Source organism: Myiozetetes cayanensis, unplaced genomic scaffold (assembly GCF_022539395.1).
Source record: "Myiozetetes cayanensis isolate MyiCay16 unplaced genomic scaffold, myiCay2020 scf2-11, whole genome shotgun sequence".
Taxonomy (NCBI): Eukaryota; Metazoa; Chordata; class Aves; order Passeriformes; family Tyrannidae; genus Myiozetetes; species Myiozetetes cayanensis.
The window spans coordinates 41010982-41023402 of NW_026087411.1; the positions used below are offsets into that span (position 1 = coordinate 41010982).

Genomic DNA, 12421 nt, shown 5'->3' on the forward strand with positions numbered 1-12421 from the left:
TGCCGGGCGGCGGGAGCGGCGGGGCCATGGCCATGGCGCTGTCGCTGGGCGAGGGCGGCGGCGGCGGCGGGAGCCGCCTGCGGCGGCAGCTGGAGTCGGGCGGCTTCGCGGCGGGCGAGTACGTGAAGCAGCTGTCGCAGCAGTCGGACGGCGACCGGGACCTGCAGGAGCACCGGCAGCGCATCCAGGCGCTGAGCGAGGAGACCGCGCAGAGCCTGAAGCGCAACGTGTACCAGAACTACCGGCAGTTCATCGAGACGGCGCGGGAGATCAGCTACCTGGAGAGCGAGATGTACCAGCTCAGCCACATCCTCACCGAGCAGAAGGGCATCATGGAGGCCGTCACACAGGCCCTGCTCCTCCAGGCCGACCGCGACGACCCCGCGCTGGGCGCCCGCCGCGCCGCCGCCGCCGACCCCTTCCTGCCGCTGTCGGCCAAGGACGCGGCGGCCAGCGAGGAGGGGCGGCAGCGCACCCTCACCACCCTCCTGGAGAAGGTGGAGGGCTGCCGCGACCTGCTGCCCGAGAGCCCTGGCAAGTACCTGGTGTACAACGGGGACCTGGTGGAGTACGACGCGGACCACATGGCGCAGATCCAGCGGGTCCACGCCTTCCTCATGAACGACTGCCTGCTCGTGGCCACCGCGCTGCCCAACCGGCGCGGCGCCTACCGATACGACGCCCTGTACCCCCTCGACGGGCTGGCCGTGGTCAACGTCAAGGACAACCCGCCCATGAAGGACATGTTCAAGCTGCTCATGTTCCCCGAGAGCCGCATCTTCCAGGCCGAAAACGCCAAGATCAAGAAGGAGTGGCTGGAGGTGCTGGAGGAGACCAAGCGCAACCGGGCCCTCAGCGAGAAGCGGCGCCTGGAGCAGGAGGCCCTGCCCCGGCCTGCCCCAACGCCCCCCGAATCCACCAACCCCTTCGATGAGGATGAGGAGGAAGAGGAGGAGGAAGAGCCCTCTGCTGAGGAGGAGGTTGTAGACCTCTCACTCGAGTGGATCCAGGAGCTGCCTGAGGACCTGGACGTCTGCATTGCGCAGCGGGACTTCGAGGGGGCAGTGGACCTCTTGGATAAACTCAACGAGTACCTGGCGGACAAGCCTGTGAGCCAGCCCGTGAAGGAGCTGCGGGCCAAGGTGGACGAGCGGGTCCGGCAGCTCACAGACGTGCTGGTGTTCGAGCTGTCCCCAGACCGGTCGCTGCGAGGGGGGCCGCGGGCCACCCGCCGAGCCGTGTCCCAGCTCATTCGCCTGGGACAGTCCACCAAGGCCTGCGAGCTCTTCCTGAAGAACCGGGCAGCCGCCGTGCAGACGGCCATCCGACAGCTGCGCATCGAGGGCGCCACGCTGCTCTACATCCACAAGCTCTGCCACGTCTTCTTCACCAGCCTTCTAGAGACGGCCAGAGAGTTTGAGACGGACTTTGCTGGCAACAACGGCTGCTACTCGGCCTTCGTTGTGTGGGCCCGCTCTTCCATGAGGATGTTTGTCGATGCCTTCAGCAAGCAAGTATTTGATAGCAAAGAGAGTTTGTCAACTGCGGCAGAGTGTGTCAAGGTAAGAGGGTCCAAAGAGGGTGGTGGGACACGAGAGTCAAAACAAAGGCTGCAGAACTTTAAATCCTCTTGTCTAACCTGAGTTTAGTTATTAACTCTCATGCGGGTCTCCAGAGATGTTTCCTGTCTTGAAAGGCTAATATTCGTTTGAGTTTGGTTTGGTTTTTTTCAGTTTAACAGAGGAAGGCATTAAGATTAAAAATACACAGCAAGAAAAACCTTGCCTGTATTGGAAACGCAACATGTGTTTATTCTTAATTTGCCTTTAAAACCAGTAGGAGGTTCTAAAGTTTAGGTGAGCTACATTTGAATTATAAGTACATCAACACTTCCTCTTTGTTTTCCAAGGGTGTCCTGGAGTACGTTTCCATATTTTTTTGCAAGACCAAGTTTTTCAGGTTATGGATGTGTGGGTGGGTCATAATGTAATTGTGCAGAGTATTTTTGGCAGCCAGGGTTTATCTTTCAGTTATTACTTTCTCATTAATAAGGAGATTCTTAAAGCATCAAGAAACAAGTGAAGTATGAATAGTACTTCTCACTTTTCTGACCATGATAAATTTGATAAACTGGTAAGACATAAAAGGGACCTGCACACTAATAACATCCTTTGCTTTTCATCAATACCCAAGGTAGCTAAAGAGCACTGCAAGCAGCTTAGCGAGATTGGATTGGATCTCACCTTTATCATTCACGCCCTTCTGGTGAAGGATATCAAAGGCGCTTTACAGAGCTACAAGGATATCATCATCGAGGCCACCAAGCACCGCAACTCCGAGGAGATGTGGAGGAAGATGAACCTGATGACTCCAGAGGCACTGGGGAAGCTCAGGGAGGAGATGAGGAGCTGTGGGGTGGGCAATTTTGACCAATACACAGGTGATGACTGCTGGGTCAACCTTAGTTACACTGTAGTAGCTTTCACTAAGCAGACTATGGCCTTCTTGGAGGAAGCTTTAAAGCTTTACTTTCCAGAGCTGCATATGGTTCTTTTGGAGAGTCTCGTGGAAATCATCCTGGTGGCTGTCCAGCATGTTGATTACAGTTTACGGTGTGAACAGGACCCTGAGAAAAAGGCATTCATTAGGCAGAACGCCTCTTTCCTGTATGAAACTGTCCTTCCTGTTGTGGAAAAAAGATTTGAGGAAGGAGTTGGAAAGCCAGCCAAGCAGCTACAGGATCTGAGAAATGCTTCAAGATTGATGCGCGTAAATCCGGAAAGTACCACCTCTGTGGTGTGAAGTGACCTAACTGTTCCTGTGGACAGGCCGTGGAAGCACTTACTGAAAATGTTGTACCTTGAATATATGAACTAAGTGGGGGTTTTTTGAGTCCCTGAAAAATGCAGAGCTGTTAACTGCTGCATTCCAGAAGCTGAAGACTTGGAATCAATGCCTGCAAGCATGCAATGCTTTACTTGGTGGATGGGGGCCAGGGAAGTGAGAAGGTCGAGGTCACATGTCCTCGGATGGCGTATCCTGTAAGAAGGGCTTCTGTAGTGTTTGTGACTTGGGAAGTAACTATAACACGCAATTTTTGGCTACTTGTCTGTGAAAGTCTTAAATATATGGACAGCATATGGCAGGAAAATATCAATTCTCATCATGTCACTGTAAGAATTCTTTTTTAAGGCAGAGTGCTGGTAGGAGGGGAAGTGCTGGAGCATTCCCAGGGTGTGGTATTCAGTGAGGCACGTCCACCATCCAGATGTGACTCAGCACTGCAGATAAATGACATGGATTTGCACAGTGTGATTTGTGTGATAACAATGCAGACTTTTCAGTTTCTGTAACATTCAGATTTTCTTCATTCATTTCAGAGGCAGATCTAAATTAAAAATGTTTTCAGTATAGGTTTTGGTGTTTGGGTGAAGGGGCTTATTTTAATAAGCTTGCCTGTCAGCTTAAATTACAGCTCTCGGAAAACAAACCTACTGTCAGAACCATTTGTTCCCTTCAAGAGGAGTGAGAATAAGCTGCGTCTCTTACTCTCTGTGTTCCTCTTCCATGTTTTCTCATGGATTTCGCTGAGGTCATGTCCATTGAATGAAGTGTGCACTGTTGCTTGAGGTGCTGTCATAAATTCATTATGGGCCTTTATCTGCTGGTAGAAACCACAGTGAAGAGGCTTAAATCTTCTTGAGACTTGCAGGGCAAGGAGAGAGTCTGAAGGTATTGTTTTGTTTGGAAGATACAGAATGCTAGTTTTGCTGTACAGAAGCAGCACCTGATGAAGAGACTGTATTGAGGCCTTTGGCAAATGATGTGAACTCCAAAATACAGGGCCTGCTGCAAAGGCTAGTATCATTTCCTGTAATACAGCAATAACCAGTGAGAACTACCTTTTTTGCAGAAATCACAAGAATTTGGTTGGGAACTCTAAAGTTAATGGGGGAAGTTTATACAAATGCTCGTATGTTCCAATTGAATGGTGATGGCTGGCTGGTGTAGTATGTGTCTGTGAAAATAAAATAAGCCAAGTCTTGTGTCAAGGCTGGCTTTAGAAAGCTGTCAGCATCAACTTCTGAGCTGTGTAAACTTCTTCCCCTTTGGTACAAACTTTCTTATTTGTGAGAAAGTCACGTTACAGCTAAATAACCTTGTCCTAGTCCCTCAGTAAGTGTTCTTAACTGGAATAATTGAGTGTCCTATTCCTCTAGCACTTTTGAATTAAACCTTTTGCAATTTGTATTGTGTTAATGAATGCCTTGTGACTGCCCGAACAAACAACAGATGTCACTAGTAAAACAATCTGCATAACTGCTTATTCTGTAGCTTCTTCATTTCTGCCTATTTTCCTAGTGCCAGTTCAATGCAGTTTTCACTTCAATGGCTGGTTTTTGTTCTCTTGCTCTTTGAATGCCTTTTGAACTGTCAGATTTTGCAAACCATCCTACTGCCCCTGCTCACTTGCTTTTCAGTGTGTGGGCCATTTGCTGGCAAATCGTGGATGTCATACAAAATGTTTCTAAAGGGTAGCTTAACTCATTGCTCTTAACTAAAACTGGTTGAAACCCACTGAAATAGCTCTAGTTTTGTTTTAAAGGGAAGGGACAGTGAGAGTCAGAGCTTTTGTGAACATGTTATGTCCAAGAGAGAGCCCCACAGGCGTCATTTCACCAGTGAACTATTTTTGGTACCATAACCTAGTGAAGTATAGCAAAGTGATACAGTCAATCCCTGTCATCTATTGAAAGTGAGCCAAGGTAGCAACCTGGCCTAACTTAATCTGAGAAATACTTTCAAGTGGATTATAAGTGAGAGCTCTCTGTGGTGATGGGTGTTTTGGAGGAGAGGGAGAAGAAATGGCTTTTTTTTTTTTTCTGAGAACACAGGTATATTTCATTATTTTCTTTACAGCAGAAGAAAGCAGAATAAATACAGATGAGCCTTTGTGTGTGTGTGTAAGAGAAGGGTAAGATCTGGGACTAAAGACTGACTATGGCGATGCTTGAGGATTTTACATGAGAAGCTGAATGACAGTTTCCTGATTCCCAGCATTGGCATAAGATTGTGTAGGAGAAGAGCCCTATTCATGCTTTTATTGCAAGCTGGTCTTACTCTCATCAGAGGACAAAGTGTAGAATGTAATTCTGCCACGTGCTCTGTTATGCCTCTGTCAGTGAGCCCTTCATCAATCTGTTTATGGCACACAGAGCCCACTGATTTTGTCTTTACTGTCATCCATGGATCCATTAAAACCATGCCATCCATGGTTTTAATGGATCGGGGAATCTGGCATTTCATTTGGGTCATCATGTATCATGTTCTTGTGCCTGTCACAGTTCAAACACACGTGGATTTGTATAAACTGCACTAGGTAGCACTGATATTCTGTAACTTGTGAATCTATTGAAGTCATAATAAAAGAAAAACAATAACGTGAAGAAAATGGTGTGCAATTAAAGGAAATGTGTTTTGTATGTTAATTCAATTAACAGAAAAGTAATATGATGTTTTGTTGATTTGAGAAATAACTAAGTTGTTGATTTATTTTTTTTTACACAACTTCATATAAAATCTGGTTTCCTTTAGCTGCTGTGAAAAAATTGTGATGTGTAAAATGAAGATTTTTTTTCTCAATTCAGGTGAATTTATGTATTAGGATTTAATGCAATAACTTTTCTGAACAATGAAGACCATGTATTAAAACTTTCAGACATATAGCAGTAGTGGTGTGTTTCTGGTTTTATTTTATCATCATCAAAAAGAGGACAGTTCACAGTTGGAGTTCACTTAATAAATTTCCAGTGAGGTCAAAGAGCTCCAGGTCAGTCGAAGTGATGAAAGACAGGTGATGTCACTTCAGTTACGTTCTTACAAAGTCACTTGAGTGAGGTGAAGTTGGAAGAAAATGTTTTCTCCACATCGTATCTGATTCAAATTGAGTAGAGGCTGTACTTCAGTCTAATGGGACTTCGGGTGTGTGAGGCATTACCAACACCAAGGCAGCATACCCCTTTAGTGTTTGTTATCTCCCAGACATTATTTTGTGGCTGGAGTCCATCCACACTTAACTTGAATGCTGAATGTGCAGTACAGCCGATCTCCTCGCTAGGTGGAGCTTTGTGCACTGAAACCTCAGCGAGCCGCGGGCAGGCACAGGCATTAAAGCTGTGCTGCCTTGCAGTGTTTTCTTGGCATGTTTTGGTCGCATGCTGGGGGATGAAGATGCTGCAGTGAATGGTTCAGATGTTAGGGTCAGCTCTTTTTCCTTCCTTGGTAGTGCTTTTCTTTTGCATTTTCTAATTCTTGTACTGTTCATTTTTTAATTCTTCATGTTTTCCTACTGTGTTTCTTTACCATTGGCAGGCATTCTGCAGAGTACCTCACCTTTCTACTTTTCCTAAAGGTATGTACCAACATGTGACTTTTCTTCTGCCTGAGAAACACTCTGCTAGACCTCAAGCCCCTTCAGAGATGTGAAAAGTCGCTTATCCCAGCTTCAGTTGTAAGACATTCAGCTTAATGACTACTCAAAGTCAAGCCTGTGTGTCCTCTTGTTGTTTTACTTCAATATTGGACTGAAATTCATGTGAGACCTCATGCTCCCAGCACAGCTTTGCATTCCAGCACTTTAACATGGAAGGTCCCCACCACCAATCTTCATAACTTACACACTTGTTATATTCCCTTAGCTGCACAACTTGTACAATTTAATTGGGTTACTTTTTACTTAAAAATGTTAATAGTTCTGCAGAGTCTTCAGTGTATTTTCTCTGAAGAAAATCAAATGCAGGACAGGGCTTATCTGTTAAGCAGCTTTGTGAGCACAGCCTTTGTGAGTTGCCATATCTTCTTCCTCACACATTGAAGGATTGTGATATGCATTCAATCCATACAAATTCTGAAAGGTAATGGTGAAACATCGCAAATTGTGGGGAAAATAGATTTGTGCTCTTTATCATTTCAAGGGAATGGATGACTGGAGTAGTAGATCAGAATCTGATTGAGCCACCCTGGACACAGAGTTTTTACCTCTTGTGTATTTAGGAAACTTTGCTAATAAAGCTTTAGTGGCCTCAATGTGCCCTGTAATACAGTTCTCAACTTCAGGATTACAAGCTGAACTAGATTCTATGCTACAGATGTGCTCTGTTTGATGCAGCAGAGAGAAAGTACGCCTGGTCTGCGCTGACCTGTGAGCAGTATTACTCTTCCCCATGGTTTATGTGACTGATGAGGGCAGTTTTAAGGCAGTTTCTGGTCACCCTTCTGTGGCCCTGTGGTATTTATTCTCTCTCCCTCCCCATGCAGTAGCTGGATTCCTTTCGATGGTCTGAGCATCCCACTTCCCTCACAAGCAGAAGATAATACGAGAGATTGGACAGAACCTGCTCCCCAAGTTACTTGAAGCGAGCTGTGATGTGTCAGGGTGACCAGCGGGGGTCCCACAAGAACTCTGCATTGGTGAGCATCACCTCGGCACAGGGAAAACAGGCACCTGCTGTACAGGCAAGCAGAGAGGATTGCATTCAATTTGTAAACCAGTACAAGAGCTAAAAGCAGGTATGAAAGCTGAGAAATTAATCTCCTCATGTCATGGCAGGAGCTGGGCTCTGAGGAATTGTCTTAGATTACCCCAAATATAACTTGGCCCTGCAGCTGCTGGAAATCTTATTCAGATGTGCTAATAGGTTGATGTGTGAGTATTGAATGTATTGCACTAGGAAGGTAAACCAGGGAGAAGAGCAGGTAATGCTAACTTCATTGCTGCTTGGGAAATCCTTGGAGATGCTTGGATTAATGATGATTTTAAGTTATTTAAAAAAAAAAAAAAAGCCTACAACTCATCAGCTAATTGAACAACACATAGTTCTTTCTCTGTCCTTCCAGAAAGCTGATCCAGACAAAATTAAAATGCTCACGAAGGTGAGAGAGTCAAATTCTTTGTGATGTGAGGTATGTGAATCTAAACACCTGCAAACTTGGGCGAAATTAAGATCTGAACTTCAAACACCCTCCCAATCTAACTGGAGTGAGGAAAAACTTTGCCTCAAATTTTTCCACACTTCTGGTCTTTGAGTTCCCTGGGTTTTCAGTCATTCTTACTTCTCCTAAAAATCACAATTCATAGACAACAGTCTGTGCCAGTCTGATTTGTTCAGACTAATGTGTTTTGCTTTGTTTTGTTTTAATTATGCTTTGTAGCACTGTTGCAGTCTGGGGATTCCCGTTATGTTCATTTTCAGTTCTTCCTACCCAGTATTCACAATAGGAAGGGGCCTAGCTCCCAGCCCCAGCTCCTGCAGGATGGGGTTGTCAGGGGAGTACTTGAAGCTCTGCAGAGAATCCTTCCTTCCTCAGGATTCGGTGAATTTTTGTCTCAAAATGGAGGTCTCTGATAAGCAGCTCCCATTCTGTTTTTTTTCCTCTCACTAACAATTGGCAAGATTGTTTGTTTTCCCACTCCACAATATAACTTCTCCAGCAGAGGTGCCAGATTGGCTTTGTGGAGGAAGGAGGCCAAAGTGCATGTTTGGTTCGTCTGTGCATGTCTTAATGTAATTTAGGCTACAAAACTCCCTGCTTGCTCTCACCAATAACAATGTCACTAAGGAGGAGGGGGACTGGGAGGACTGCAAGAAAATATCTGTAATCTTTATGCCTCTGACTTTAGTACACACTGGAGAGCACAGTATATTCCCCTGAATTTGAGAGTCCCACTCCTATAGTCAGAGGTAATTAGATGCTGAAGTGCTTTTCATGAGTGCAGCATCAGTAAATTTCTTTCGAATTTAGAAAAACCAACTGACAAAGCAGCAATGGGGGCGGGGGGCAACACTAGTCTAAGAAGTGACAGTGCATGAGCAAACAAAGTGTGTGTTTTTGGGACACCTCAACTCTAGTGTGACAAATTATTGTCCCAAACAAAGCCTGCCCCTTCTTAGTGGCTCCATAAGTCACTACTGCTGCAACTTTCCAGGAGGCAGCAATAATAGAGTTGAACATGCTAAAATGAAGTTGCTTCATCTGACTGGCTGTAATATGTGGTACAGTGTTAGGGTGGAGGAAATGCCCTTGGGAAAACTATAATACTTAGTGAAGGGTGCACAGAGAGGCCAGATCAGCTGCTGTTTTGAGATGTGGCACCAGTGCTGCCTTGTATAGTCCCAAACTCCTGCCACACACCATCCTCCCTCACTACCCAGCCCCAGAACCTTCCACAGTGAGCATTTTCTTCCTGCTGTCCACTGGCCTGAAATAGGTCTCATCCCTCCTAGTGGGATTAAACCCCATCTTGTTTGCTTGGCGACAAGTGATGTGTGTAGTGAGCAGACAGCCCCTGTGCCACCACCACCCACCGTCTTCACACCAGATAGCCCCCTCTCCTGGTGCGCCTGTAATCAGTCACGACTTTTTGTTGTCCCCTGAAGTTTATTACCATTTAAATAGCCTTTCAGCCTCAGACTTCCTGGGGTTTCTGCCTCTGCTGCCTCCTGCTCTGTGAAATTAATGCCAGTAAGATTGTGTCCTCACAGGAAAATGGTAAGGTTTCAAGTAAGCTGTTTTAGAAACTGTTTTAAACCCACACGAGTCCTTCTGTGGCCCTTTAGCTTTGACTGGAGCACTTTCTATGTACTTGACTTGGGGATGCTTAGACAGGAAAGCATTTATTTCCAACCAAAATTATAGCACTGAGTCCTGCTGTCTAGGGCAGTGTTTTTGACTACTGTGTGCAAATTCCGTATTTTACTCAGCATGTGTTTTTAGGCCTTGAAGATTTAAGGGCCAGACTGCAAATGCCTTTAATCAGGAAGCAATTAATTGCACAGATTTCCTCCTTGCATCCACTGCAGCACTCAACCAGGTAATACTCCTTTGAGGTGGTGGCTCATGCCTGTGCACTACTTTTATTACTGTATATCTCTGCTAATTAGTTCCTGTTGGATGTTAGGCCAGGTTGCTACTGGGGGTTCAGATAAAAGGTACAATAAGTTAAGGCAATCTAAAGATAGCTTTAAGAAGAAAATTAAATGGCTTTTTTTTTTTTTTAAATTTTATTATTATTATTTTTCCTGAAGAAAACTTGCAAGCAGAATTGATGCTTTTAATGGAAATTGGGACCAGGTTCACAAGGGTTATTACAGGTACCTTGTTGTGGAGGACACTCGACTGGAGCTTTTTCCAGAGCACCACGATGCTCGCCCAAGACCAATCCTGAGTGGGAAACACCTAGTTGGTCTCTTTTGCACCCACCTTCATACACAGGATCGCAGTGCTGCTTCTCTCCCAAAAATGGTGCTCGGAGAGAAGTGTATGGGGAGCTGGGGGGATGTTTAGAGCTCACTGACAGTCCCTGGGGCAGCGCATACTCGATGTCTCACAGAACAGGAAGGTAAGGCTTCAGCTGCCCCTCTGCCCCCCACTCAGGTCAGGGCCGTTGCTCCACCTGCTCTTGCTGACACCAACCCTGTTCACTCCTTCAAACACAAGCCTCACATCCTTCCTGTCCAACGTGATGGCGAGAAAGAACAAACTCCCTCATCATGCTGTTATTATAATTTACTAGCAGAAACCTTCCTCTCTGCACACACAACTCTTCATGTTTGACTATTATAATTGTATTTTCAAAGTTATAAATAACACATTAGCCTGGTTTATGTGTTCATGCAAGTCAGGCTATAAAACTGGCAGATGAATGAAATTAACTGTCTCCAGAATTCACATTCCTGTCACTTGTTCAATTATTTGATCAACATAATTGCTCAGAGCAAGAGCTAATTGGAAAATGACATGCACTTACCCTCTCTACAGAGGAGGAGACGCTTATCAGGTATTTTACTGCAGGCACTTTCATTACTTCCAATATTCTGGAAGAAACAAGGCTTTACAAAGAGCCAGGCCCAAACACACAAAGCTTGTTTACTGGCCAGATGCTTTCCCATCCTTAAAATAGCTCCAGTATTTTGCGGTGCAAGGGTTTGAACACGCCTGTACTGCAGCACACGAGTACCTTGGCACACATATATGGGAGCTGCAAGCCAAGCTTGCCTCCAGGAGTCTGCAGCACTAAATGTGTTCTTGCTCTGTGTATCTGTATTCGTGCTGGTGCTGCAGAAATACGTGTTTGGTTCTTTCTATGACCGGCTCCCATCCCTGGGAGAGCCTCTCAGGAGTAGGAAAGGCAGAAAGTGATCTCTTTTTTTTGGTGTTCCTGATGCAGAAAAGACTCTAATTCCCCAACTTGCCAGCTCAAACCCTGCATCAAGGCCACAGTTTGAAACACTGATACCTTTGGAATGATTTTTTTTGTCCCTTGCCCTGCTCAGATGTTCTGGTTAACACCGCGAGTCTGAATGCACACACCCTCCCCGACACATCTGTGCACTTTGTTATTAAATTAAAGTCTAAGAAGTGGGTGCCAGAGCAGAGGGGTGGGGATGGAAAGAATCAGGAAGTAGGAGACTCAGATCCTAAACTGGTTCCTCTTTCCATTATTAGCTCTAGCATTGTTTGGGGTTGGAATATTTAATTTGTTTAAATAAGAGACAAGCAAGCAATTTTCCAGGCTGCATGGAAGGGGAGGAAGATAATCTATCAATGCCAACAGTTTGCAACCTATTGTCTGCAGGCCCTGAGGGTTATCTGCAGGGGAGGGGAACTAAGGAAATCAACCCTATTGACAGTTGCCTTGTGACAGATGGACTGCACCTCTGTTGGAAAATACTGGGGTCTGCAAATTAAAACTGGGTAAAACCTAGTGTGTTTTCTTCCTGCTGTTTGTGAGCAGTTCAAGCATCAGGTTTTTCTTGCTTCAAAAAAAAAACTCCAGAAGTGGTCCATGGAGCATGTGAGAGCTGAGAAACATGCTGTGCCAGGTCTCACCCCCTGAGGTCTAGTTGTGCTGCCAGCACTGCACAAGTGGCACAGGACAGCTCCAGGAAACTCGCTGTACCACATGCAGTGTCCTAGGGGCTGGTATTGCCTGTATTTGATTAGTAGTTAACCATCTGAGTAACCATTTCATTCATCCAGGAGGAGATGAAGAAACGAGTGCAGCATAGCCTGTTTGTACTTATACCAGGGCAGGCCTGATCGTGGAGGTGTTTTAGGGTAGGAAGCAAAAGTAGCCAATAAGGGAATGAAAAATAACCCCACTATGGGTGGCTAAGGAGCTTGCAGTGTATGTGTCCCGGCTGTCCCTGGTGGAAGGAGAGTTAGGTCCATTAGGTACCTGTAAGCACAATTTTGTCGTGCTGCTTAGTGGGGATGCTGTGCTGCTTGGACCTGAGGGGTGCTGAGGACACTGGGTGCCAGTCCTGCTCACAGCTCTGCGATGCACATGGCCATAGCAAGCTGCAAACAAGGATGATGCCAGGGTTTGATGTCCTGTGAGTGACTTCAGCCAGCGGACAAC

The 12421-nt window shown here is 45.8% G+C and overlaps 1 protein-coding gene and 1 long non-coding RNA gene across 3 annotated transcripts in view; one reads left to right on the forward strand and one right to left on the reverse strand.

Annotated features, from left to right (window-relative positions):
• Nucleotides 1-5732, forward strand: EXOC8 (exocyst complex component 8). Its single transcript, XM_050314569.1, has 2 exons — nucleotides 1-1562; nucleotides 2194-5732. The coding sequence occupies exons 1-2, from the start codon at nucleotides 27-29 to the stop codon at nucleotides 2800-2802; spliced, it is 2145 nt and encodes a 714-aa protein (XP_050170526.1). The 5' UTR covers nucleotides 1-26; the 3' UTR covers nucleotides 2803-5732.
• LOC126639598 (uncharacterized) overlaps nucleotides 5655-12421 on the reverse strand; it is a 24065-nt gene continuing 17298 nt past the window's right edge. The window contains exon 4 of one of the 2 annotated variants that reach the window (XR_007628843.1): nucleotides 5655-6907. This is a non-coding gene — a long non-coding RNA (uncharacterized LOC126639598). The remainder of the gene's footprint in view (nucleotides 6908-12421) is intronic. The other variant, XR_007628844.1, reaches the window with a different exon arrangement.

What these genes read in the sequence shown, in the direction of transcription:
- EXOC8 (XM_050314569.1), top strand. Translation starts at nt 27, where the DNA reads ATGGCCATGGCGCTGTCGCTGGGCGAGGGCGGCGGCGGCGGCGGGAGC. An exon ending in CTGCGGCAGAGTGTGTCAAG is followed by an intron (nt 1,563 to 2,193) that starts GTAAGAGGGTCC and finishes TCAATACCCAAG; the next exon opens with GTAGCTAAAGAGCACTGCAA.